Below are 27,434 nucleotides of genomic sequence, written 5' to 3'. Positions count from 1 at the left end.
CTCTAGAAGCCAGTCTCTGGGATTCCTTCTTGTCCTAAGGGTTTGTACACTTTAATTTTTTATAAAGATTTTATTTATTCCTTTGAGACAGAGAGAGAGAGAGAACATGAGCAGAGGGAGAAGGAGAAGCAGGCTCCCCACTGAGCCAGGAGCTGATGCAGGATTCCATCCCAGGACCCTGGGATCATGACCTGAGCTGAAGGCAGATGCTTAACCATCTGAGCCACCCAGGAGCTCCAGGATAGTTTGCACTTTTTACACCAAATCTGGTGTCTGTAAGGTGGCCTGAGGTTTGAACCCAGAGGGACTGACTACCAAAGATAAACAGAGAAAGGAAAAGCAGAACTGGCTTTTCCAAGGTTCAGGTGATGTATCTGAACATCCCTCTTTCTCCAACGAGCGAAAAGGAGAAAAAAGAAAGAAGAGAGAGAAAGCATTATTAGATCTGGACATGGGAGCAAAGAGGAAGGAGCAGGGGTGAAGTAGGTCTTCAAATGCAACCTCTGAAGAAAATGAGTGGAAAACGCGAGGCACAGACTCCATGGGTCAGTGGGTTAAGCCTCTGCCTTCAGCTTGGGTCATGCTCTCTGGGTCCTGGGATCGAACCCCACGTTGGGCTCGTTGCTCAGCGGGGAGCCTGCTTCCCTCTCTCTGCCTGCCTCTCTGCCTACTTGTGATCTCTGTCTGTCAAAATAAAATAAAATAAGATCTTTTATAAAAAGGACTTACAGATGTTAGAAGATAGTCTAGCAGGGGCTAATGTTTTTATTTTATTTGCATTTCCTTTATGGGCTGCCTTGCTATAGCCCTTCAGACATTGCCTTTCCTGGGGAAACCAAGAGAAAAGCAGAAAGGGCTGAGATTTTGAAAAATCGCCTGTTTTGGAAAGCCTTAAGAAAGACATTTGCTCTCTGCTGCCCTCTCTGGTCTCTTCACGAAAGGCAGGGATGGCTGCTGGCAGCAGGGAGAGGGGCAGGGGACCCGGGCAGTGGTGCCTGAGCCACCCACACAGGCAGGGGGAGAGTCCGAGGGTCAGCAGAGGACCCCAGGCTGTGTGCACTTGGTTTCAGCATCCTTGAAGGATGGGCACGGCAGGTCTGACATCAGAAGGGGACTTCAGTGAGACTCAGACTCCGGGGGTGAACCGAGTGATACATTTTCCTGGGGTCTCTTCTCCTAAAGTGGGTCTTTCTCACCTCCCAACCCCCACTCCTCTTGCTCACGTGTGGCAGGAATGGTTGGCATATGTAGATGGTAGCACTTAGCCCTTTAAAAAATTTATTATTTTTTAATTTAAGTTCAATTTTGTGAACATCTAGTGTATTATTCATTTCAGGGGGAGAATTTGGTGATTCATCAGTGGCATAGAACACTCCGTCTCATTCCATCACACGCGCTCCTTAATGTCCATCACCCGGTCACCCCATCCTCCCTCCCCGCCCCTCCAGCAACCCTCAGTTTATTTCCTAGAGTTAAAAGTCTCTTAGGGGGACGCCTGGGTGGCTCAGTGGGTTAAGCCTCTGCCTTCAGCTCAGGTCATGATCTCAGTGTCCTGGGATCGAGCCCCACATCTTTTGGACTTTCTGCTCAGCAGGGAGCCTGCTTCCCCACCTCTGCCCCTGCCTGCCTCTCTGCCTACTTGTGATCTCTCTCTCTCTCTCTGTCAAATAAATAAAATCTTTACAAAAAAAAAAAAAGTCTCTTATGGTGTACCTCCCTCTCTGTTTTTACCTTATTTTATTTTTCCTTTCCTTCCCCTAAGGTCATCTATTTTGTTTCTTAAATTCCACATATGAGTGAAATCATTTGGGGACTCAGCACTTTGGAATGTCTGTTCCACGGAATCCCATTTTTTGGGGTGGCTGGTTGAAGTTCAGAGGGGGCATCGCAGGGAGCACTAGTTTCCATTCTGCCAGCCTTGGGGCCGATGGAGTTTTTCATTCTACTTTCAATATTAAAATCATATGATTTTAAAATAGGAGAGGACTTCTAGATTCATCAAATTTGATATTTCCTTATTACTAATAAGAAACTAGTGAATTGGAGAGATTAGTGAACTAGAGACTTGATTAGAGATTAGGCAGCTTGATCCAACTAATTCATAGTGACAGAAAAAGGACGGGTGGTTGCTTAGGGACAGGAGGAGGAGGCATCACAAAGGACACTTCTGGGGGTTATGAACATGTTCCTTCCCTTGATCACGGATGTGGTGTATCAAAACTTATAAAATTGTACACTTCAAATATGGTGCTTTTTGGTGTGTGTCAATTACACTTCAATAAAGCAATCTAAAAAAAGTCACACATCCTGTGAGAAATAGAGCAGGGCCCAGAACACACATCTTGTGCCTTGAGGCCTTCATACCTCCCCTCAGCCCCAACGCTATCTTGAAAACCAAAGCCCACGTCAAGTTGTGAAAAATGCCTTTTCTCTTAATGTCATTTAAAAAAACCCCACAGTTCCAAATTTTCTATAGATATAAATATGAAATAATAACACCCTTCACCAGAAGGTAGCAGACGTCATTCATTAGAGAAAATTCCAGTGGGAGCAGCAGGTCCATAGACAGACAGCAGGGTACCCCACAGAGTGGGGGGGACAGTGGGGACACAGCAAGGCATGGTTTTGTTCCATTTACCTGTTCATGTCTGGTGCTTCCTTGTGAAAGGTATGCTCTCTGAATACAGCCCGACAACGCAATTTAGGATTTAAAAAAAAAAGATAGAGGAGGGAGTTTTCATAAGACGGTGCTGTGTGGGGCGCCTGGGTGGCTCAGTGGGTTAAAGCCTCTGCCTTCAGCTCAGGTCATGATCCCAGGGTCCTGGGATTGAGCCGTGAATCGGGCTCTTTGCTCGGCAGGGAGCCTGCTTCCCTTCCTTTCTCTCTGCTTGCCTCTCTGCCTACTTGTGATCTCTGTCAAAAAACCAAAAAAATAAAAAAACACAACCCCCCAACCCTGTGCTTTGTGATGTACTGTACTTTTGATGACCCCCTAATGGGCCAAGATAATTTCTGAGCAATATTTGCATGAGGAGGAGGCAGGGAACCTTCCAGAAAGGTTCTAAGTCTTCTTTTTCTTTCATACCCCCAGATTGAACAGCCAGGGTCACCAGGTGTGGCCAGCTTCCCGAGGTCTAAAATAGCTTCTTCGTAGAGAAGGTGAAAATTCGGAGAAAAAGGGAGTGTGGGTCTCACCCACATGTCACTTTATTACTCAACCAGAGCTGACCCGTGGGCGCACAGAGAGATTCTGTCCGGTGGCCTGGTATGCTCACTATTGGGAGAAGGAGACCCTCCTCTGGTTTCCCTCCAAAATTCGTTTTCATGAGCTATTGCCTCTCTAGCAGGTGCTAGGAAGAAACATTCATGCATGGAAGGCGTGTGTTTTGTTTTTTTCCCTCTAAATGATTCGGTAGGATTGCATATGTAATATACACTTGTAACAAATTCAAACAAGACAAAATTATATGAAATGCAAACAAGGGGCAGAAAAGAGCAGTGGCCCGGGAAGTCAAATGAGTTCAACGTGATTTCTGTCTGAGTCAGGGAGACATCTGTGCAGGTAGGGGAGGTGCTGTTACTGTTCAAAGTGCTTGGGGACACAAGATAAACTCGGAGAACGATCCTCTGAGCTTCTGAGTTATCAAAGACATTTAACACGTCACGTTGCTTCTTTATGGTGTACCTACCCTGTGTCCCTCCTACCTCTTGAACCCTTTGCCCACCCCTGTGTGCTCCAGGAGCCTGACCCTAACAGGTGCCTGACCCTAACAGGTGCCTCACCCAGATTCCAGTGCCCCCTTGGCTCCTGGTCACAACTAAGCAATGGGAGGCCCCAGGAGGAGAGCAGGTCAGCGTGTTTATTCCCCTGGCATCCTATCTAGCCATCGCTGTGTCCCTCCAACATGACAGCCCTGTAAGGCAGCTCCTCCACCCAGGCTTTGCCCCCCCCCCCCCAAGAGCCCTTTATATCTGCATAATAGCAGTGGCTTCCATCATTAGTTGATCTCTGGGTGCCTTGACTTCTTTTAGGGTTTCCCTTAACCCTGTGTCCCCTCAAAGGAGACCCTTCGTGAAGTCTCTGCCTGGAAGTGGTCTGCTACATCCATCATGCAGGAATGAGCTGTTGAAGATTCTGTCTCTCTTCCCAGTCTGGGACCTATGAGCGTGGCTTTCTAAAGCCTGACTTCCTCAGAACTGAGCGAGGTGAGCTGAACTGAGCTGTTGAGCTGGTCAGGGACATTTTACTGGGAGGTGACCTTAGACCTGGGTTTTAAAGGACACTGCCATATGGTTGACCACGTCATTGTGCCTGGATGAAGTTTATCCTACAGGGGACAAGGTTCAGGCCCATGTCAATGACATGGAATTCTAGCCAGGGCAACATGACCTATTTAGGGTCTGAATGACACCAAGAAGGAAGTCTTTGATGACAATAGAGACAACGATGATGGAATGCTCACCCACCTGAGTCATGGGAGGATTTCAGCTTTGTACCATGTCCCTCTACCGTGTTGGAAGATAATCCTTACTTTTGGGAGTCAATCTTTTTCTGGAGGTATGGTTTATAGACTGTCATGCTCCAATTCTAAGAGTACAGTTGGATGAGTTTCGACAACCTTACTGTGTTACCACCATACTTATTAAGATATAGAACATTTCTGTCACTTCAGAAAGTTCCTTTACACCCCTCTCCATTTAACCCTTGACCCAAAGTCAACCATTGTCTGGTTCCTGCCCATGTCCTCTAATCAATCTCCCAAGACATTGTGTCCAAAGCATTCCTTGCCACTCCCCTCAAACGATGCTAATCCTTGCCTCTGCGCCTTTCTTTTGCTGTTGTCTGATGGACCTGTGGCGATCCCTTTTTCCTTTAGGACTCCTCTTCCAGGACGTCTCCCTGATTTTTTCTTCCACTCATGGATAAGGTACTCTTCTACAGAGTTCTGTGTTCTATTGATGGGATCTCCATGATATATACATTCAGTTTATAACACAGTTTTGTTCAAGTATTCTTCTCCCCCATGGAGCTGTGAGCTCCCCAAGACAGGAACTGGGTCATATTCTGCCCTAGCACAATGCGTGGCATGCAATAGTCTGTTGTTTAAATGAGTAGGTGAATTAAATCAGTTCTATTTTTCAGGACGCTGTCACTAAAGTCTTGACACTACATTATGCGTTAAGCCCCTTCGGTCGCAAGAAACAAAGACTCAAGATCCTTGGGAGGATTTGTGGAGGTGGCACATGCTCTTGGAAAGGCAGAGAGCCAGGTGAGCTCTGGGGACTTCTTGGTTGGCCTCACAGCCCCTTCTCTGCATTCAGCCTATTTAGTTTCTTTGCTTCTTTTTCCAATGGGCTTCCTCGGCTCAACTTTCATTTCTGTTTTCCTTGTAACGTCATCTTGCACTTGGCCTCAACTTCCTCTGGTTGTGTCTTTACCTCTGTCTGGCTCAAGCTGACATTTGTGAAAGTAATAATCTAGCAAGCTCCTTTAAGCTTTTCAGATCCATAGCATGGCCACAGCCTGAACAGGGAGTGGCTGGCGGTTCTCATCCTCAGCATCCCTGGTCCAGTGAGCTACGGGAGGGTGAGTCCCACCAAAGTAAGGTTGCTTGGTGAGCAGGGTCTGATAGAAGTGAAGGAGGAGACACGGGCACACATTACGGGGTTTCGGCTATCGGATTACTGAGCAAGAGCTCATGTGTTTTTCCTGTTTTTGTTCCTGAAAAATTTAAGTTTTCTCCTCCTTGATTGTGGGAAGCCACTTTTCTCCTTTCTGTTTTGGGTTTATAGAATCAAGGAACGTTGAAGGTGGAAGGAAACTCATAGTTCCTCTGCTCCAGCATATCCCAGTGTGTGTTCTGTGTAAGTCCAAGCCCCAAAGACACTCCATTAAAAAAAAAAAGTCCTATTTGGATACGGATATTGGTTTGTAGTTCACACTAGGAACATAGTTCCCAGTGGCCTGGTTTGCCTTGTAAGATCGCTGGTCTTCTGCATGAATGGACACCTGTTGGGTCCTGGATTTTCTAAAGCAAAAGGGAGTTGTGGACCCCTCTCCGAGGGGACCAGCCATGAAGCCCTTGAAATTGTTTGCAACCTTGAGTCAGTGTTGTGTTCCTTCCTTTCCTTCTCCCCGTCCCCTCTTTCTTTAACCAACACCTCACCAAGCCACTCACAATTTGCTTCCGTAAACACTGCTAAACATTTGTTGTGGACCAAGCACTGTGTTACACATTTCCCCCATTACATGATATAGCAGCCCGTCCGTTGGATAGGACCATCCCGCGTTTCATTTTTACCTTTCAGGTAAGGAAACCAAGGCTTAGAATTTAAGAAACTTGCCCAAGGTTGTCCAGCTAGCTAGTGGCAGAGCTAGGATGGGAAAGGCCATTCCCCCCCCCCCCCCACGCTCATTAGTAAGGCCTCTTTGTCTCATTTCTGCATATAACTCACTTCTGGCCCAGGTGAAAAGGCTGCTCTTTGCGACAGATCCTCCCACTCTCCCGGGCCAGACCCACGCGGATCTCACCTGAGGCTCCGCGGGGTCCCGCTGGGACCAGACACCGCCCCCTGGCGGCAGGTGGGCGCCAGCGCAGGGCATGCTAATGAGCCCGCGGCGCGGCACGCTGATTGGCTGGCGCGGATTCCAGCGGCTTTCCCGGGGCGGGGGCCAAGGCAGAGTAAAGGGGCGCCGCCGGCAGCAGCCGCCCCCGCCCCGCGCTCCCGGCCGCCCTCCTCCCCCCGGACGCCAGGGCGTGTGCGGGGCACGCGGGCGCCTTGGCCGGGGGCTTCCTCTCCTGCGCTCCGCTCGGCTTCTGGTGGTGCCTTCATCCAGGGTCCAGGATGACGATCCGACACCAAGGCCAACAGTACAGGCCGAGGATGGCATTTCTGCAGAAGGTGAGCGCGGTCCGGTGCCCTGGGCCCTGGGAGGTGCGCGGGGTCCCAACTCTGGGAAGTGTCCGCAGAGATGCTGGCGAGGCGCGGGGCTTGTGGCCGGAGTGGAGGGCATCCCTGTGGTCCGTCGGTGCTGCTTGGTGTTATTAAATGACTTAGTTGCCGTGTGTGTGTGTGTGTGTGTGTGTGTGTGTGTGTTAAAGACTTACAATGATTAGGTTTCCACGTAACCTGTTTGTAGCGGAGAATCTGAAGCCAGGGGCGATGGTCCACTGGAAGCTGGAAAACAACCTGTTACTCTAGAGAGGAAGGTGCCACAAGGCAGTTCAGCCAAGGCTGTGTCAGATTACAGACAGAATCCTGATATTATCATAAGGTTCCCAGATGTTGCATTGACATTTTTGCTGTTTTTCTTATCCCCAGTTGCAGTATTTTTAAGTCGGAGTGTGTGTGGTGTGTACACACGGACCACAAAAATGGTGCGATTTGTAGGATAAAGGGACACCCCGCTCCCAGAGCCCCTAGAGCCCTCATTCAAGTGTGTGTATTTGTGTATCTCGGGTCTGTCTGTGTTGGCAGCAGAAGTCAGAGCCTTTCCCTTCCATTGCAAAGGTTTTCTCAGACCAAGTGGCCAGGCACAGGGTATCTAGCCCGTGGACACTTGGGATGTGGCATGTACCTTGTGGGGTGATGTGTTGGGTTCCGACTGGCTCTTTTTTTTGTTCTGGGCTTTTGAGGTAACCAGCGTCAGAGGAGATGGACAAAGGATTAGGCCCCAGGTCACTTGCCCAGCCTTCACCCCATCTGCAGCCATTTCTTACAGTGCGGTGTCCCCCTTTTCCGGCTTATCTTGTTGAGTAGAATTAGCTGAATGCTTTGTGACAATTAAGAGCCCTGTCTTGAGCCCTTGAAGCTCAGCAGACTGGTGTAGTTGGGGACCAAGTGTCCTGATTTGACCAGGACTTTCAGTGCTAACACCTGGACAGCCCCAGGCACGATGGAGATAGTTGGTTTCACGTGGACCACCTACTTCTAGAAGCTCGTGAACATTCCAGGTGGCTGAGGTGTGAGGGTCATTCAGGAAAAGAATCCTTAGAGCCTGTATTGCAAACTTCTTCCTAAAAGCAGAAGAAACCCCTTAAGGCTGATATCCGAAAGCCATAAATCATCTTCTAGGATCCCCCGGGACTGCCTTTGTCTCCCAGACAGGGCAGCTCTGGCTTGGAGGCTCAGAGAGCAACGGTCTGGAGACATTCTGTTTTCTGAACCTTGACACTCTTTTCCATCATGACTGTTATCTGGTAGATTTCCCTCTCTTTGCTGGGTTTTCTGGCTGGTGTCTTGGTTTCCAGCCTCCCTCCGCAGCCTCCAGCCTGTCCATCTCCACAGTATGCCTCATAAACACATTGGTTTTTCTTTCTTAAGCTAACGGTGATCTCCTCAGCCTAAAACCCTCCGCTGGCTTCCCATGGTCCCAGGATCAAGTACAACCCGCTCAGCCCAGGCATTCGGGATCCTGCTTTGACCTGTCTCTCTTTCCCTCCCACCGACCTGCCCTGCCCTCCAGGGAAACAAAATCAAGCAGCCACAGTCGTCAAGGTCCTCCCTACCTTTCTAGGAACTCTGCGCCCTTTCATACCTCAGGCTCCTCTCCTGGGAAAGCTGGTTCTCTCCTTCTCACCTGCCAACTTCCCCCTCCTCCGCTGTGAAGGCTGGTTCTCCCCCACCCCTGGAGCCGAGCCGAGCCGCTTCCTTCGCTGCCCACAGACTCTGCCCACACCCCCAGGACTGCTCTTTCCCTTTGCCTTGTGGGGAGGGACCTGCCTGTCTGTGCACTCTCAGGTCCCCAGTCAGGTCCCAGAGCTCCCCAGAGCCAGTCTTAAGAGCCCTGCCGGGGGGGGGGGGGTCCTGCACGCAGAGCCCGCTGACCTAGATGCCTGGGCTTCTGGAGAAGGATCCAGACCAAAGGAACGTGAACATGGTTGCAGTGTCATTGGCCACTCATTCAAGGAATATTTGACGAAATATTCAGTGAATGTTTATAAAGTGGGGGCGGGCACGCGTGACTATCCCAGTCGGACCACAAAGACGGACATGATCATCACCATTGACAGAGAAGGAAACTGAAGGTCCGAAAGAGGACTTGCCCCAATCACGTAGCCACTAAGAGGTGGAACCGGGAAAAACAGGACTGACCGTCATCTGTCGCCAAAGGCAATGCTATGCTATGAGCTTGGGTGGCTGTGGGAAGGCCTGACTTGGATGCTTGGGGGCCGTGCAGCTGAGAGCGAAGAATAAGTGGGTGTTATCGGCAGAGAGAAAGAAGGATGTTCCAGGCAGAGGGAATGGCATGTGCTCCGTGTGTGTGGGACACGCGGTGGGCCGCTCCCTGTGGCTGCTGTATGTGTGGCCTCCTGTTCCAGGGCTGGCCTGTCCCCTCTGTGATGACCAGATCACCATCCCTGCCAGTACCAGTCACTGCTGTCCTTGAGAAGCACCGTGGCATTGACTCCCATGGTGCCGCATGGAGAAGCCTTCTGTTGGATGCTGTGCTTTCTGGTGTGGCTTCTGGCGTCTGCTTTGGCTTGGGAAGGGAGTGCAGAAACAGAACTATTAGGAGGTGTGGGCCGAGCAGGGTATCTTTTGCTTGTGTCCCTCCTTCATTCACTATGATACATAACTGTGCCCTTATCTGCCTGGGGTGAGGGAATCAGGACGGGTGTCACAAGGGGGCTTGCAACTGAGTTGAGGTACAAGAAATTCGTTTTCTTTGCCAGGAGGATGGGAAGGTGAGCGGCTGTTGGGGCAGATACACAACAGACATGTCGAACCCCACGCTGGTGTGGGAGAGCTATCCGGGGCTGGGAGAGTAGAGTGGGTGATTGTTGGGTGCTAAGGCTGCTAGTTCAGAAGGGCCCAGACCTGGGGGCTTTGGATGTCGTGCTGAGGAGTTGGAGCCTTTCTGTGTTCAGTGAGAAGCCTTTGGATATTTTAAAATGAGTCGGTTTCTGTGCTAGAGGGATGATTCTGGTTCGAGGGTCCGAGTGCTTCTCTGCACTTACAACAGATTGACACCGAGTCCCCATCCTTTGAGTTTCTGATTTACTTACGAGGTATTTAACTTATTAAGTGCCGTAGAGTCCAAGTATTGGTGATTAAAAAAAAAAAAAAAAGCTTCCAGGGGATTTGACTGAACAGCCGAGCTGAAGGATCCTGGGGACGTTTGCCAACACCTGGAGACATTTCGGGTTGTCATACCTGGAGATGAGGGTGCAGCTGGTATCCAGTGGGGAAAGGCAGGGGTCCTGCTAGCTGTCCCTCAATGCACAGGGCAGCTGGTCCCCCAATGAAGAATGGTCTGGACCCAGATGTCAGTAGTGCTGCCGTGGGGGACCCTGGGTACACGGGGCTGGCGTCGTGCCAGTAGAAAGGCATGTGGCAGGAAGGCAGAGCCTGATGGTCCAGAGGGGAGGGAGGAAGGTCCCATGAGGCAGGATTTAGTGGGCAGGTAAGACACACCTCAGAAGCAAAAGCAGAGCCAGCGGACGTTGGCTGCTGTCGTCGGGGGCCATCTAGAATGCTTCCTGGGCCTCTGACCAAGTGGGAAGGGCAGGCCTTGGGGAAAGACCCCTGAGTACCAGTGAGGGTATGCAGCTCACCAGGGTGTGTGAGATGGCTGCGTGAGGTGGGCGGGGGCGTCACCTGGCCTCTGTGTGGCCGGGTAGGTTAACGGGGACACCTTCCTGTCTGTTAGCAAAACAGCCTGGTGGTTCTGGGCCACTCTGCCCCTCTTTGTACAGAGAAGGCCTGATTAGTTTCATCCCCCTGGGAACCTTCTCCGGCTTGAAGGAAAATTCCAGCCCCAGAGATCTTGCACGGTGACTGACAGCTCCTTAATGTGAGCAGCGGCGTGGGCGTGGACGGTGGGATGTTGGGGCGTCAAAGCCACCGTGTCTGCTCCTCTGGGATGCCGGGGTTCCCTGGCATGCCCCGCAGTCACACCGCAGCACGTTGGCTTCTGAGAGCAGAAATGTGGGGCCTGCACCCCCCATCCTCGCCGCTGTCCCCCAACACGGGGTCCCAGGCGGCCCGGCGCGGCCTGGCTGTGCGGCGTGTGTTTGTGCCTGGAACGAGGTTTGGCTGAATCTGGTCGGGAGTGGGCCTTGACATTTGATGGTGGGGAAGGCCGGCCTCGGCCTCAGCTCCCGGGGACGCCCACGGGACACCAGGGGGAGGTGTGAGAGTTGGCAGCCTTTTGGAGTGGAAAGGCCAGGGCTTCTCGCTGGCTCTCTGGAGAACTTGGAAATGGTTGGGATTCTCTCCTCTCTGCGATGGGTGACGGGTTTTTCTCTTGGGGTGGATGACAGGACACGGTCTACTCTTTTTTTGATGGGCGCCGCCATGACAAAGTACCATGGGCTCTGTGGCTTAAACAACAGAAAGTGATTTCCTCACAGCTCTGGAGCCTAGAAATCCGAGACCAGGGGTCGGTAGGGCTGGTTTCCTCAGAGGCCTCTCTCCTTGGCTCCCGACGGCTGCCTTCTCCTTGTGTCCTCACATGGCCTTGCCGGTGTCCTACTCTGCTCTTCTCAGGAGGACACAGTCATATTGGATCGGGGCCCACCTCATGACCTCATTTTACTTAAATGGCCACTTTGAGACCCTCTCCCCAAATACACTCACACTCTGAGGTACTGGGGGTTAAGTCTTCAGCATACACATTTGGGGGTGGGGAACACAGTTCAGCCCATAACAGAGTCTCTCAGTATCTCCTGGTGTGACCGGGGAGGCCCCTCAGAGGAATTTATGTGAGGAAAGTTCTAAGGAAAATTGATCGGAACCGCACCAGGCTGAATGCCCTCGAAATGTTCCCGAGGGTCATGTGATGCTCTCTCCTCCCACCGGCCCTTCTTTTCTGTGAACGGTGACACACCTGCTGGAGAGAAATGTGACTCCCCTCATTGTGTTTTTAAAATAACTCTCATTATTCCTCCCCTGAAGATGATTTTCAAACTCTTTATAACTAGATTTTTTCCCCCCCCTTAACATGAAGAGAAGGGATCCAATCCGCTGACTTTCTCTTGAAGGAACTCCGATTTCTCACTCTTAAGGCAATTTCTTTTTCTTCTCCAATATCGGGGCCCCCTGTTTCTAGGAAACATGGCTGTTTCATCCAAAAATTTCTTGAACAAATAGGGAATTTCATCTAGCAGCAAAGGGGGAGGAGGAAGGAGAGACCTAAGCCCGCACCTTCGAAAATCAGGCATTTCTTGGAGTAGCCTGTACATCTGCAGAAGGAGTGACTCTCACCACCTGTGGCCCCTCGGTCCTCCGTGTCCAGGAGAAGTGCTGGGCTTGCCCCTTTGCTCCCCCGCTCACTGCTGCAGGCTCTAGGCTGACGCAGTGGCCAAGATGCTGCCAGGCCCTGACCTTGCAGAAGGCCAAGAAGGGCAGCTCTGAATGGAGCCGAAAGGGATAGTTTCTGTTCCGGAACAATCTGTGAGCCAAGAATGCGTCTGGGCAGGTGCAACAGGCCCTCAGCCTTGCTCCCCTGCGTGATCCCTTTCCTCCAGTGCAGCTGGATCAGTCTTTGTCTATCATTCTTTTTAAAATTGTATTTTATTGAGTTAAGAACACTTACTGTGAGTATCTACCCTCTTAAATTTTGGAGTGCACAAACCATTCGGCAGAGCTGGTCTCTCCAGCGGCTTTACCTCCCTTAGCTGAAACCTGATGCTTGTTGGTTGGCCACGCCCCATTTCCCTTCCCCCAACCCCTGGCACCACCTTCCCACTCTTGGATTCTGTGAATTTAGAGACCCCACATAAGTGGGATCCTGCAGTCTGTCTGTGACTGGCTTGTCACACTTGGCAAGCTAATATCTCTTCGAGATCCCGATTTCAAGTCTTTTCAATACACACCCAGGAGTGGGATTGCCGGTCATTCTGTTTTTAATTTTTGGAGGAACCTTCGTACCATTTTCCATAGCAGCTGCACCGTCTGGCTTTCCCACCAACAATGCACAAGGGTTCCAAGTTCAAGCTCTTCACTTTTCTGCATAGAGAAGCCCGGGCCGTCTCAGACCATCGCTCCCTTGGAGTACAGCTCCATCCTCACCCTGTGGGAAGATCCCATCCACCCTCTAGACACAGTTTTTGGAGATCTTCTCCGCCATCCTTGTCATCTCTTGAGTCATTTGGGGTTAGCACTTTCCCCTTTATTTGGTGCCTAATTCAGCCCGCCCTCGCAGTTTACTGAGTCGTCTGTGCGTAGCACTGTACTAAGTGCTCTACATGCTTAATCTTGGATAATCCCCGCGACATCCCTCTGATGATAGAGGTACTATTGTCATCTCTGTTTTACAGAGAAATGAGTCTTAGTGACATTTAGGAATTTGCCTAACTTCTGCATTGAGCAGGGATTTGAACTGGGCCTTTTCTGCACCCAGATCTCTAGCATTTATCTTAGTTAACTTTTTATTTTCATACAAACATCTTCCCAGTCCTCTGTGGACTTGGAGTATGTCTTCTGCCTTGTTGTACTACACCCTCCCTCTACAAAATGCAGTGTACTTAAGGATGCTCAGTAAGTACGTGTTTAATATTTGAACAGTGAGGAGAGCAGATTTTTATTCACACAGGCCTCTAAACACAGCCCCGCATGCAAAGTTCCAAAGATGCATTAATTATACAAAAGCTACTAATATGAATGATTCTAAGCATAACTACTAACACGAATCTCTCCTGATAAAGTATGTATCTTTTTTTATTATAAAAGATTTTACTGGAGAGAGAGAGTAGGGTGTGGGGAGAAAGGCCGATGGAGAGGGAGAAGCAGACTCCCTGCGGAGCAGGGAACCCAACAACTGGGCTCGATTCCTGGACCCCAGGAGCATGACCCGAGCTGAAGGCAGATGCTTAACCGACTGAGCCACCCAGGTGCCCTGATGAAGTCTGTATCTTTATGAGTCTATAACATATCTGTCCCTGTAAAGCATTTTTACACAAATGCTTAATGAGATTCTAAGAAATTACCAAAGTATGTAAATTACCTGGGCACAGACTATCATGTCCCCATTTTGCAGTAGAGAAAGGGCGTTCGGAGAGGTTCAGTGAAATCCCACCGTGGTCAGAGAAAAGAAGCCCCATGGAGCTGTGAGGTTTCTTTTCTCTGTGCGTTTCTTTTCTTTGTACCGCAGCCACGAAGCAACGTCCAAAAGGACTGGTAATTGTAAAGTGTTGCATAGAGCAAGAGGGTGTTATTTTATTTAAAAGCCGTAGAATAATGGTGAGATAACCAAATTAGTAAATTGAGGGGAAGTGGGTGAGTTACTGACCTGTTTCAGTTCGGGTAGCAGCTGGAACGTGGACGGGTTGGGTTGCAGGTGCAGCCCTCCACTGGATTTGGCCAGCTGTAGGCAGGAGAGGGTTTCCGGACAGAGAAGGACGAGAAAGGTTTCCCTCCTATTTGGCCATTCGTGTTCTGTTTCTGCTCCTGCTGTCCCCGGAGCCTGGAATGCTCTGGCCCACCATTTCCCCCACTTTCTGGTGCCCGATTCCTATTCTTTTTTTAAGATTTTTACATTTATTTATTTGACAGACAGAGACCACAAGTAGACAGAGCAGTAGGCAGAGAGAGGGAAGCAGGCTCCCTGCTGAGCAGAGCCCAATGCGGGGCTCCATCCCAGGACCCTGGGATCATGACTTGAGCCAAAGGCAGAGGCTTTCACCCACTGAAGCACCCCGGTGCCCCCCCCCAATTCATTTTTTTAAGATTCATTCCAGGAGTCACCACTCCTGACCCTCTCCTGGCGCTGTTGTGTTCTCATGATACCCTGAACTCACCTTCGTCACTGGACCTCCCATGTTGTCCCATAATATCCTGGCACCAGTGAGCTCCTTGGGCTTGGGGACCACATCACCTTATCTTTGGTTTCCCAGAGTAACTGCCTGGTTGTTGAATGACTGACTAACCACGGCAAGCGCACAGCAGGCAGGGAGATGCGTGGTTTCTTCAGGAGTGAGGGGTCCCCTGGGGGAACCGGAAGCTGGAAACCTCGGATATGTGAGGCTTTGTCAGTGCCCGTGATAAACGTTGACAAGAGACTCACCTGGGTTGTCTTTTTTTTTTTTTTTCAACTGTGCCCACCCATCCAGCTTGTTTGAAAATACCCTTCAGTTGATTTTACTTCCCTTTGATTTTTTTTTTCAAGCGGAAAACTATTTTTTAATTAATAAAATTCAAAAAAATAAAGAGCATGAGGGCCATCCTTGTGGCTGTCATCCCGCAGTCTCTCTCCCTTGAGAGAGAGACTTCTGGCTCTCTTGGCTTCTCCTCTCTCTCCGAGGCTCATGACTAAGTCCTATCTCTGACCCTTATCTCTTTCACACTTGGGATGTTCATTTCCCATCGCCTGCCAGACGCCGTGGCGAGCTCGGCCAGCATTCCAAAGCAGAATCCTTTGCTTTCAGAAGGTGCTCCTTCTTTGGCACATCTGCCTTTTCTATTCTGGGAACCGGCAGCTCTGATCATGGGAGTGAGAAACTTTGCCACCCTCACTGAACAAGTCAATCATTTATAAGTACAGTTCACTCGAGTTAACTAGGGCTCTGAAGCTGCGCCTTCCTCTCGCCCCTGCCTTTGCCTTCATTTGCATATTAACTCACGCGCCAGCTGCTAATGAAGTACCAGCTCTGTGGCCCTGGCAATGTCCAGCACCGTGCCCGTGCATGGGATAATGGCATCGGACCGTGATAGACAGATGACCTGCCCTTGAAGAGCTTACTGTCTAGGAAAAAGGAGACACATAATGTAATGTAAACACTACATACAAAGACACATAAGACCCATCAAGCAATGTAATGCAGAGGCAGATAATTTCCTATGTTAGAGGGGGAGTACTCTTGAAAAAGCAGATCGGGAATCAGGAATGCCAAGAGTGGAGTTCAAGGTTGTTAAGTAGATGGTCAGGGCTGGCCTCCTGCGCATGTTAGCAGAAGAAGGTGGTGAGCGAGTTAGTTACATAGGGAAGGGCAGTCCAGGCCCAGGGAATTGTCAGAATACAGGCCCTGGAGCAGGAGACTGGGCATGGTCAGGGAGCAGCAAGGTGGCCAGGGTGGCCGGATCGGAGGGAGCCAGGTGGGTGGTGGTAGGAAGAGAGTCAGGGAGGAAGGGGTCCCAACCATGTGGACCAGTTGGGGAACTTGGCCATTGCTTCTGAGTGGAATGGCTGCTTCAGGGTTTTGAACAGAGGAATGACATCTTCTAAAATAATTGAAAGAGTCTTTCTGGCTGCTCTCCTGAGAAAGGAGAGAAGTGGCAAGGGGGGAGACAGACCCACCATTGCTTGCTGGGACCGTTGCAGTATCTTCAAATGGACCTCCCCTCTTTTATTCTTCTTGGCAAACTTCCTCATACCTCAGCATCTCTTCTGTCATGGGCCACTTTTCCCAAGCCTGGGCTGAATCACGCCACTGCCCAACGGTCGCTGCGGGAGCCAGATGCCTGCTCCGGGAATGGCATCCGGGGCCCGTTGTGATCTGGCCCCCAGCTGCTTTTCTTGCTTCCTCGTCCGTCCCTCTCTCGCCCCGGGCACTTGCTCCCGTGTCTTCTCACTTTCTGTCCAGCAAAATCCTCGTTTCCCGTGTCTCCCCTTTTCCTCTGAGCTTGTGCAGAATCTCCAAGTTGGAGCACACTTCTCCAAGCTCCTGCTCCCGGTTGGGAGGTTTGTGTCTGTGAGCCCTACGCCGAACCTGGTTGTGTTGCGATCTCTCAGGGTCCACCCGGGTCACAAGCTCCTGATGGTAAGCTCCCTGCATTCCTCTCAGCATCTCTTGCTCCCTCCGCAGTGCAGAGAGGGGCCTTGCCTGGCTTTTGGAGCAGCTCGGATGAGCTAAAGTTTTCGGTTCCGTTTTGCAGATCGAAGCCCTGGTGAAGGACATGCAGAACCCGGAGACGGGGGTCAGGATGCAGAACCAGAAGGTTCTGGTCACCAGTGTCCCTCACGCCATGACAGGTAATGTATCTGTCCACACGCAGGAGCTGACGATCTATATAGCCCAAGGTCCAAGTGCGGCCCACGGCCAGTGCTTGCGCAGAAAGCTTTATTGGAGCACATTCACATCCCTAAATTTTCTAAAAAATATTTCATTTATTTATTTTTGAGAGAGAGCATGAAAGTGAGCATAAGCAGGGGAGAGGGGCAGAGCGGAGGGACAAGCAGGCTCCCTGTTGAGCAGGGAGCCCAATGCGGGCTCGAGCCCAGGACCCTGGGGGTCATGACCTGAGCTGAAGACAGATGCTTAACTGACTGAGTGACCGAGGTGCCCCATGTCCTTCTTTACATATTGTCTTTGGCTGTTTTTATGCTACAGTGACAGAGTTAAGTACTTGTACGGAGACTGAATTGTGGCCCACAAAACTGAGAATATTTACAGCCTTTTACAGAGGAAATTTGCTGATTCCTGGACCACAGGCTCCTTCTGAGGAAGGGTTCAGAAAGGGAAGGAGAAAAGGAATCCATAGGTCACTTTGTGACGTCATCCCTCCCAGGAGGTCATTTAAGAAGCTTTTGCTGTCACTTGCTGTTTGCCCTGTTTTCATGAAATCAGGTAGTATTTAAAAAAAAAAACAACACACACACACACTCTTTGGCAGAAAAAAATGTGGTCTTTGCTCTACCCTTTCCTGATTCTTTTTGACACCCTTCTTAACCACGCCACGGGGACAGCGCCAGTGTCTCTTTCCTCTGGATGTGGGATAAAGGAGCGTCATGTGAGGCTATCGGCAGAAGGGACTGACCGCAGAATAAGAATGACTTTGGATAAATGTGTTGCATGTGTTTGATGACTTTGGTTTTTCAGTAGAGACTATGTTTCCTACTGAGACCTATTGTCTGCAGAAACAGCTTCTCAAAGCACGAGCTGGGGACTCGCCACCCTGCCCCACTCTTGGTGAACCCTCTCTCTCCCCCTCACCACAGCCTGACTGCCTTTCACTCAAGGTCCTCTGGTCTTGGCAGAGGCAAGCTGGCTAACTGTATTCCCCTGTTTCCCTTTCTGTCTGTTTGGAAGAAGGCGTGTCTCCACCTTTTTTCCCTCGGGTGTGAGCAACAGAAAACCAGCCTGGCTGTTGGGAGCAAAACAGCGGTTGATCGGAACGGGACAGAATAGCTCAGAGAAGGAAAGGAAACTCTGACCAGTTGCCCTGGGGAAAGGCTAGGAACCTGAGTCGCACAGGTGCCCAAAGAGTGGGGATTGACGGGCAGACTTCTCAGGGTGGCTCTGCGTTCCCCCGGCATTTAAGATGTACCTGAGGCGCCCCTGTCCCCACGCCTCTCCACTTCTGGTTGTCATTACTTCCAGCCTGAATTCTCCATGGGATTGGAAAGCCCTCAAGGGGAGATCTGTTGTCCTGCTCACCTGGGTGACTCCCTTGCTCAGCCTAGCTGTTAGGGTGGCGGTTTAATAGAAGGTTCTTGAATGCGTGAGTGTGTGCTGGTCTAGCACCACGCGAGGAGTACTGGCCTCGGAGTCAGTTACCCTGGGGTTGACTCCTTCGGGTGCCTCTTTCAAGCTGTGTAGCCCTTGTCTTAATCATCTCATTTTAAAAGCAGGAATAGCAATTCCTGGGGAAGAGAATAATTCTGGGAATTCTGTGGGATGGTACATGGTCATTCTGCTGATGAGCACGTGGTCAGCAGGCATGGAAGCTTGACCTGTGGCGAGAGCTGGTGACTTCCTACACTGTGTCACTGAATGCTCATAATCAAGTTCAGGGTTGATGGGACCATCTGCTTTTTTGCAGACAGAGTTTCAGCCACTGGTATCCCTCTCACTAAACTAGCACATGGCTGAGCTTGGATGTGACCCCAACAATGTGACCCCAGTGTCCATCCCTGACCCACTGTCTGTGTGCATAAGCTACTTTTTCTCCTTGCACATAGGGCGCGTTTGGCTCCTGGGTTCGGCTGAGGCTGCCCACCCACCATGTTTTCTCTTGTTTCTCCTGTGGGTGAATTTCAGGTGCCTTCGCAACAGGGCTCAGGTTGAAGGCTTGGGTCCTGCGTCAGCACTGGTACAAGCAAATTGGGTAATCAGCTCCCAGCTCCTCGGATGGCAGGTGACCCAGGACTTCTGGGGAGGAAGGTAGCTGACATGGGAGCCTGCCGCACTGTTACACAGAAGACCACGTGATGAGAAGCTGGTGGCCCTGTAATCTTATTTGGTCTATTTTAGGAAGCAGTCAAGTGGATGAGAAAACCCTCAGCTCCTTGGTGGAGAGCACAGATCCATCTGCTGCCTGCCTGGGTCTCTCTGTCTCTCGGTCTGCGTACCTCTGAGCAGCGTTCAAAAAGACCCCGGGGAGAAAGTCTAAGACCCCCAGTCCTAGCTAGGAGTTGATGTAGGATTTTAGATGAAGAATTTTGCTTTAGAACAGCCAACCAGGGTTAAATAAAACTAAGAGCGACAGATGAGAACCCACTGGAAGCAGTAACGGTGGGCATGTGGGCATAGACAGAGGTCATGTTTGGACACTTGTGCCCCAGCACATGGCGGGGGAAGGTAAGAATTGTGGGTTGTCCATCTTTAGCCATGCCCTGGGCAGGTAATTAAGCCCAGAGGGTGTATGAGTGGGTTGTAAGGGCTTTCCCCGGAGGGGCCTGGAAGAAATGCCTCTTTACTACCGCTGAGGAAGGAAGTATTTGAAACAGTCGAGCCACAAGGACACAGGCAGTAGCATGTCAGACCCAGATCCTTCTCTGTATGTTCAGTGGGCCACTTCCCATGCAATCAGGGCCAAGCTTGGCTTTTGTAAAGCAGGCTGAAATTTCTGGAAAATGTGGTCATTGGTGTCTGCAAGATGGCATCTGAATTGGGGTGCATTGTTCCGAGGGCATCTTGTCTTTCCTTGGAGCTGCTGTTGTCCTCCTCCTCCAAGGAGCCTGTTCTGCTTACGGGGCTGCAGGGCCCAGGGTGAGACAGAAGCATACAGTTTCCTTGGGGTCCAGCGACACTTCTGGATTGTTGGTGGAGCTTGGCTTGCTTGGGTCCTTAGATAAATCTGAATCCTTGATGGACATTGGGAAAGGTATGTGCTGTGCTGAGTGCTATGAAGTGTGTACACCTGGCGATTCACAGACCTGTACCCCTGGGGCTAATAATACATTATATGTTAATAAAAAAATAAAAAATTAAAAACAAAAAAATCTGAATCCTTGGGGGACGGGGTGGGGGGTGCTCGTTCTCTCCTGACCTCTCCTGGTCTTATCCCTGTCTGTCCCTTCTCCTTTTTCTCCCACACCAGTCTTCACTCTGCATTGTCCCCAGGCCAGCCCGTAAGACTTGTAGAACCCAAGACTACAAGTGGAGTCCACACCCCCTTGTCTGAAGTTATAAATCAGCCCACAGAGTGTTACCAAATATGTCCCATTCTCCTGCTTTGATCAGAGTACCTTTACAATGATCTGAGACACCAGGTCTAAATTTAGAATTTTTGGACTCTTTGGGAGTCTGCCTATGGAATTTGGGAGCCTGGGCAAACCATCCCCTCACTCTTAGCTCGTTCCCACTTTCCCTCCCATCTCTTGCTCTGATTTACCTTCACGTGGCCAGGCTCCACCTGGGGGTCCCCACAGACAGCATGCCCTGGGTCCGGTTTTTTCCCAGTGTTAAGACGTGGGCTGTTTGCTTCCTATCTGATGACTGTTAGTCCATGCACAAATTGCTGTAAAGTAAGAAAATAAGTACTACCAGAGAGGTAAATGTCGCAGGTGTATGGGAGACGTTCAACTGGAAATCTGGCTGGAGTCAGATCCTGAATGACCCTGAATCATGGGCTGCGGGATTTGGAGTCAACATCGTGGGAGGGGTGGGGGAGGGGAGCCCCTGAAAGTTTGGAGCAGAAGAGGGACGAGATCCCAGCTGAGCCCAGTGGAGACCAGTCAGGCAACAGCATGGAGGAGGGAGTGGAGGTCGATGATTTGCTTGGAAGCTCTGACAGTGGCCAAATACTTCTGGCTTGCAGGAAGTGACGTTCTCCAATGGATAGCCCAGCGGCTTTGGATCTCCAATCTGGGTGAGTGATTGTCCAGCACCCTGGCAACAAGGATGGCTATGTGTGCCCAAAGAATCCCTGGAGGGTGGAGACTACAGGGAGGCTTAACCTTTGTCTCTGAGGAGTTGACATCAGAAGACAAGGCATTTACATGCAAAACAGCCCAAATCAAAAGTGAAGGCGTGATTAATAGGGGGAAAATAATTGTTTCGTACAAAATATTGAGCGCACATGAATAATGGATAATTGGGGAAGCATCAGCCAAGACAGAATTCTTGGAGGGAGTGATGCCCACAGACAGCTGTTTTTGAAAGAAGGGGTGCTTGTGAATTGTGGAGGGGAGCCCCGAGCAGTGGTGTAGAAATGGAATAAATGAGACAGGGAGTGGGAATGAGGAGAACTTGGGAGAAATGGCTTCAGCTAGGTGTGGAGAGCCATGGAGAGATAGGGATCTAGTAGGCATGTCTACAGATTCCAGGCTTTTAAAAAAAAAGATTTATTTATTTGAGGGAAAGAGAGAGAGAGAAAGAAAGAGCTTGTGCAGGGAGAGGCCAGATGGAGAGGGAGAATCCCAAGCAGTTTCAGTGCTGAGCCTGACTCAAGCTCGATCCCAGGACCCCAAGATCACAACCTGAGCCAAAAGAAAGATTCGGATGCTTAGCCAATGGAGCCATCCAGGCACCCCTGAAAATTCCAAGTTTTATCTGGGAGACAAGTAATAGGAAGCCATGGGGGATTTTTGAGCATAGCAGTATGCATTATAACCCTGATGCAAATCCAGAAGCAAAACTTTTCCAAACATAGTGGAGGTTGTTGGGAATTAAAGTAAGATGTGGAAGAGTGGGATCTGGACCCGGGATGCAAGCAGGATTGAGCTTGGGGTAGAAGTTGACAATAAACATGGCCTTCTCTTTCCTTTTCTCTTTGAGTGAGGAACTTTTGGTCGGTCAGAGACATTCTCTCCCTGCTGCTGGGGACTTCTCCAGACCCAGAGGCCCAAGCAAGCTTCTCTAACATCTGCAGGGAACCACCTGTGGTACCCATTAACATTTGGGTTCATTGGCTCTCCCTGGACCTGGGAGTTGTCATTCTCAGGCATCGGGTTGGGGAATCTTACTATTACCATGCTCCCCAGCTTGGCCATAGCCAAGTTCAGGAACTGCTGCCCTCACTTCTTGGATGAAGTGCTATTAGCACGGGGGCACCTCTTCTGGAGTGTGCGGTGCTTTGTGGGAGTCGGGAAATGAGCTGCTTCTGCCTTCGGTGTCCGCTCTTGACTTCCATGTCTTACTGTTTCTTCTCAGAGGCACAGAACTTGGGCAACTTTATTGTCAAGTATGGCTACATTTACCCCCTGCAAGATCCCAGGAATCTCGTTCTCAAGCCTGACAACAGCCTCTACCGATTTCAGGTAGGTCTTGGCCTTGACCTTGGTGTTCATATGGGATTAATCTTATCTGAGAAGGTAATTATGTGGCTTCATATCCTCCCCAGATCAGAACTTTCAGTACTTTAGAAATGGTGGGGGGGTGGTCTAAGGTAGTTACCTCTTGAGCCACAGGTCTGGGGGCCCAGGAAGACAGTCACAGCCCAGTGTTTAAGCATGATTTCCTGGTTTCTTTTGTAGACGCCGTATTTCTGGCCCACCCAGCAGTGGCCGGCTGAAGATACAGACTATGGTAACTCCCCCCACCTTGCTTTTGGTAGTGCTTAACACATTGCTTATTTACTTGCCACATTTTGGTGACATTTGTCTTGCTGTCGTCACAAACTTTATGTCAGTTCACATCTGCTTTGGGAGTGTTCCCAGAGAAGGGAGCCGGGGTCTGCTGAGACCTTCTCCCACCAAGCCAAGCACAGCAGGCTCATGCATGGAAAGGCTGCAGAGGCAGTTTTAAAACATGATGATGGGGGCGCCTGGGTGGCTCAGTGGGTTAGAGCCTCTGCCTTCGGCTCAGGTCATGATCCCAGGGTCATGGGATCGAGCCCCGCATCGGGCTCTCTGCTCAGCGGGTAGCCTGCTTCCTCATCTCTCTCTGCCTGCTTCTCTGCCTACTTGTGATCTCTGTCTGTCAAATAAATAAATAAAATCTTTAAAAAAAAAAAACAAAACATGATGATGATGGAAAATATCTTTGCTTTTTTCCCCAGCCATCTATCTGGCCAAGCGAAATATAAAGAAGAAAGGGATTTTAGAAGAATATGAAAAGGTACAGAGATGCTTTCAAGTACAAGTTATTATAATTGGAATAAAGTCTTGAGCTGTTTTATTTCTGCTTCTCCCTTTGCTACATCATATGTACCTCATCATCCATCCCTCCATCCATTATCTAGCCATCTGTCCATGCATCCACCATCCATCCTTTATCAATCATCCATCCATCCATCCATCCGTGCATCCATCCGTGAATCTATCCATCCATCCATCCATCCAACCATCCAACCATCCATCCATCCATCCATCCATCCATCCATGCATGCATCCATCCATCCATCCATCCATCCGTGCATCCATCCATCCATCCATCCAACCATCCCACCATCCATCCATCCATCCATCCATCCATCCGTGCATCCATCCATCCATCCATCCATCCATCCATCCATCCGTGCATCCATCCATCCAACCATCCATCCATCCAACCATCCATCCATCCATCCATCCATCCATCTATCCATCCATCCACCCATCTGTGCATCCATCCATCCATCCACGATCTACCCAACCATCCATCCACCATCCATCTACCCTTCATCCATCATCTGTCCATCCATCCACTATCTATCTATCCACCATCCATCCATCCACTTTTTAACCCAACCATCATCCACCATCCACCCATCCATCCATCCACCCTTTATCCATCATCCATCCATCCATCCATCCATCATCCATCCACCATTCATCCATCCATCTGTTTAGAAGTAAATTCCTCCGGTCAAACTTCAGTTTCTCCTGCTCTTGCCTCAGTGGCTACTGGACACACAATAGCTATTATCTTCCTTTTGCTGTTCTACAACAATGAGATAATTAATATGCTTGATAATGGATATTATGTGATGAACAGATTTGAACTAGAGTTTGTGATGGGAAAACAATAGTGTAATTTTGTTTTAGGCCAGATGAGTCAGATTTCTCAAAGAACATACCCTCACCCTCAAAAGGCTAGACTTCCAGGCAGACAGCAACAATCTTGCTGTGTTTTTATTCTTTACAAACATATTTTTGGAAAAGCCAGCATCAAGCCAATGTTAGGACTTGTCTTTGTGCATCTTTGTGATGCTCTGTCATTGAATATTGAGTTTCTGCATTTTCTCCCACTTTCTCCTCTTCTTCCTAATCATATTTGGGATATAGTTATTTAAAAAAAAAATCAAAGCCAGGTTGTGGCTTTTGTTGTAAAGGTTTTTTGAGAATTTGGTGCTACCCTTTGAATGAATGTCTTTGCAAAGCTGGGATGGGAGATCATTTGGTTGAGGCTAGGTAGCTGCAGGGCCAGAGGCATGCCCTCATTGACTTAGAGCTTTCTGCCTTCTGCACACCGGTATGTCACGGGGCTTAGTGTTCTTTTTGTTTTCCATTTCTAGGAAAATTACAATTTCTTGAACAAAAAAATTAACTACAAATGGGACTTTGTCATTATGCAGGCCAAAGAGCAGTACAGGTAAGTGGAAGAAAACGTTTGTCTACTGGCTGTCTTTCCTTCTTCCCTTCTTTCTTTGTTTCTTTTTATTAAAACAAACCTTTCTTGGGCACTTATGTGTCCGGCAGTGGGCTGGGCCTGGGGAATATAAAGGCACAGTCTGGGGTCAGGTGGATGGGCAAATAGGCTGTGGCACTACACAGAGGTGAGGGCCTCGCACAGGAGTTTCCAAAAGGAGCTTCAGGAAGGATATTGAACCTGGAAGCTGTATAGATGTTTTCCAAGAATGGTGGTGGTGGAGGGAGAGGAAGGTGAGGTGTGAGGAGGATCTTCTAAGCAGACAGAACCAGAGTCTGGAGTCAGAAGATCACCTGCTTGATGCAGTTGAATAGTGTAGCTAGAGCAGGGAGCAGGGAGCCTGGGACTGAAGGGGTGAGACCCGAGATGTCAACCGGAGCAGGTCGTTAGTGGGTTTTGTGCTAAGGGCCCTGAGGAGCCATAAAAAGCTTAAGTGGGTTCGTGTGGTAGAACCACCCACTGCTGCTCTCATTTGCCTGCTGTCCACTTCAGAACTAGAGCCGGAAGTCCCTGGAAGGCTCTGCCTTGTCTCGGAGAGCCATGTGTACATGTTGGAGAGAATGAATCAGTCAGAATGAGGTCAGACTGTTGTAACAAACAGCCCCGAGGTCCTGGGAGCACAAAACCACAGGTTCATTTCTTGCTTGCGTTACATGTCCAGTTGGGTTAGCGGGGGCCCCGACGTGCCTTGTGCCCACTCCAGAAGCCATGCTGAAGGAACAGCACCATCCAGGCTTTGCCTTTTGTTGGAACAGAGGGAAACAAAGCCTGTGCCGGTCACAAGTGATGCATGTCACTTCTGTTCACAATGCATTAGCCAGAGCAGCTCCTCATATGATTGTGACCAACTTCAAAGGTATTTGGGTAGGGATGTATGATCCTACTGTGTGCCTGTGACATAGGGGAGTCAGAATACCAGGAGACCGATACCAGATAGTACCAAAAAGGGTAAGTCTGGAGGGCCCAGCCACTCACTCTGGCAGGTCCAGTTTCTGAAGGGTCTGCCTTTGCTGGTGCATAGTTAGGCTGGACAGCAGGCTATCATCAAGTGGCCTTAGGATCAGAGTATTAGGGATTGTGAGGGCTCTCTAGAGAATAAGATATATATGTATATATGTATATTGAGAGATTTATGATAAGGCATTGGCTCACACAATTTCACAGGCTGAGAAGTCACAAGACCTGCATTTGGCAGGCTGGGGACCCAGGAGTCAATGTTTTAGTTGAGTCCGAAGGCAGGAAGACTGATGTCCCAGCTCAAGGCCATCGGGCAGGAGGAGTTCCTTGTCATTTAGGGAAGCAACATCCCCTTTGTTCCACTCAGGTCTTCAACTTAAAATACTTTTGTCTGAAAACACCCTCCGGGATACACCCAGAATAATATTTGGCCAAATATCTAGGCGCCCCATGACGCAGTCAAGTTGACCAATAAAATTAGCCATCACAAGAAGTGAGCACTGTTATGCAGGAGAGCCAGTTTGGGAAACACAAAATTTCTAATTGCAGATGGTTTTATTGCCTCCAAGGGGAAATATCTGCTCTGAGCCTTGAGATTCAGGTAGAGGAGCATTACTCAGAGATCTGGCTTGGGCCTTTCACCATTGACATGTTTCTGCCCGGCTATGTCAGAGACAGAGCAGCTGCGGGGAATGCTCTAACTTCCCATCACATGTATTTGTTCATAAGGCTTCATTTGGCGAGCTCTGCTTATGGTCTCCAGTTTGGAGTTTCTACTGTGTTCCACACTGAAATGGAACCTCCTCCTCCTCCTCCGGCTCTCTGCTCTTAGCAGGAAGGATAGCCCAGTGATCCCCAGGACCGCAGATTCTGACATAGACTTTTCAGGACACGCTAGCTGCCTGTGCAGTTCAGGGCTATTTTCACATGCCCCACTACTTGGGCTTTGGCCTCAGCCTAGATAAAGCTCCACGCTGCACATGTCATAGGACATCCTCCCCTCCATCCCTTCCAGATACCTTGGGATGAGAAATTTATAAAAGGTTCTCACCTTCTGAGATACTGGCTTTTCCCCACTGATTCTATTGCTTGACTCAAAGGCTGCCTCCGATTTCAGATTTTGTGTCTGCAGTGGCTAATTTTGTGTGTCAACTTGTCTAGGCCACAGTGCCTAGATAAGTGGCTCACTACCAGTCCAAGATGACATTGTAAAGTTATTTTTAAAAAATTTTTGATATTTAAGGAATCTCTATGCCCAGTGTGGGGCTCAAACTCACAACCCCGAGATCAAATCTCATGCCCCACAGACTGATCTAGCCAGGTGCCCTGTAAAGGTATTTTTTAGATGAGATTAACATTTAAGTCAGTAGTCTTTGAGTAAAATAGATTACTTCCATTGTGTGGGTGGGCCTTGTATAATCAGTTGAAGGCCTTAAGAATAAAGACAGGTTTTCTGAGGCAGGAGTTCTGCTTCTAGGTTGCCTTTGGACTCAGATTGCAACATCAACCTTTCCCTGGGTCTCCCTGGCATGTCCTGCAGAATTTGGACTTGCCGGCCACCTCAATTGTGTGTTATTCCTTAAAATAAATAAATTGTGCCTCTGTCTATCTATCTATCTATCTAATCTCCTACTGTTTCTGTTTCTCTGCAGAGCCCTGATTAATACAAACAGAGGGTCTTAGCACAAAACTGGGTTGGCTCACGAGGCAGCCGTTTTGTCATCCTAATCCTCTCCACACACACCTCTTTTCTGAACCCCAGACTCCCTATCTAGCTACTTAACATTGCATGTTGATGTC

At 49.6% G+C, this 27,434-nt stretch overlaps 1 protein-coding gene across 2 annotated transcripts in view; it reads left to right on the top strand.

Annotated features, from left to right (window-relative positions):
• The first annotated feature begins 6,679 nt into the window (after positions 1-6,679).
• Positions 6,680-27,434, top strand: part of RGS9 (regulator of G protein signaling 9) — a 64,850-nt gene continuing 44,095 nt past the window's right edge. For both annotated transcript variants that reach the window (XM_004749103.3, XM_004749102.3), the window contains exons 1-7: positions 6,680-6,903; positions 16,819-16,915; positions 20,926-20,976; positions 22,260-22,366; positions 22,583-22,634; positions 23,107-23,165; positions 24,544-24,620. In XM_004749103.3, the coding sequence (XP_004749160.1) occupies positions 6,847-6,903; positions 16,819-16,915; positions 20,926-20,976; positions 22,260-22,366; positions 22,583-22,634; positions 23,107-23,165; positions 24,544-24,620 (500 nt within the window). In that variant the 5' untranslated portion in view covers positions 6,680-6,846. The remainder of the gene's footprint in view (positions 6,904-16,818; positions 16,916-20,925; positions 20,977-22,259; positions 22,367-22,582; positions 22,635-23,106; positions 23,166-24,543; positions 24,621-27,434) is intronic.

The sequence above is a fragment of the Mustela putorius genome, unplaced genomic scaffold (genome assembly GCF_011764305.1).
Source record: "Mustela putorius furo isolate JIRA1106 unplaced genomic scaffold, ASM1176430v1.1 tig00000487_pilon_pilon_pilon, whole genome shotgun sequence".
NCBI lineage: Eukaryota > Metazoa > Chordata > Mammalia > Carnivora > Mustelidae > Mustela > Mustela putorius.
This window is presented reverse-complemented; position numbering and strand designations above follow the sequence as displayed.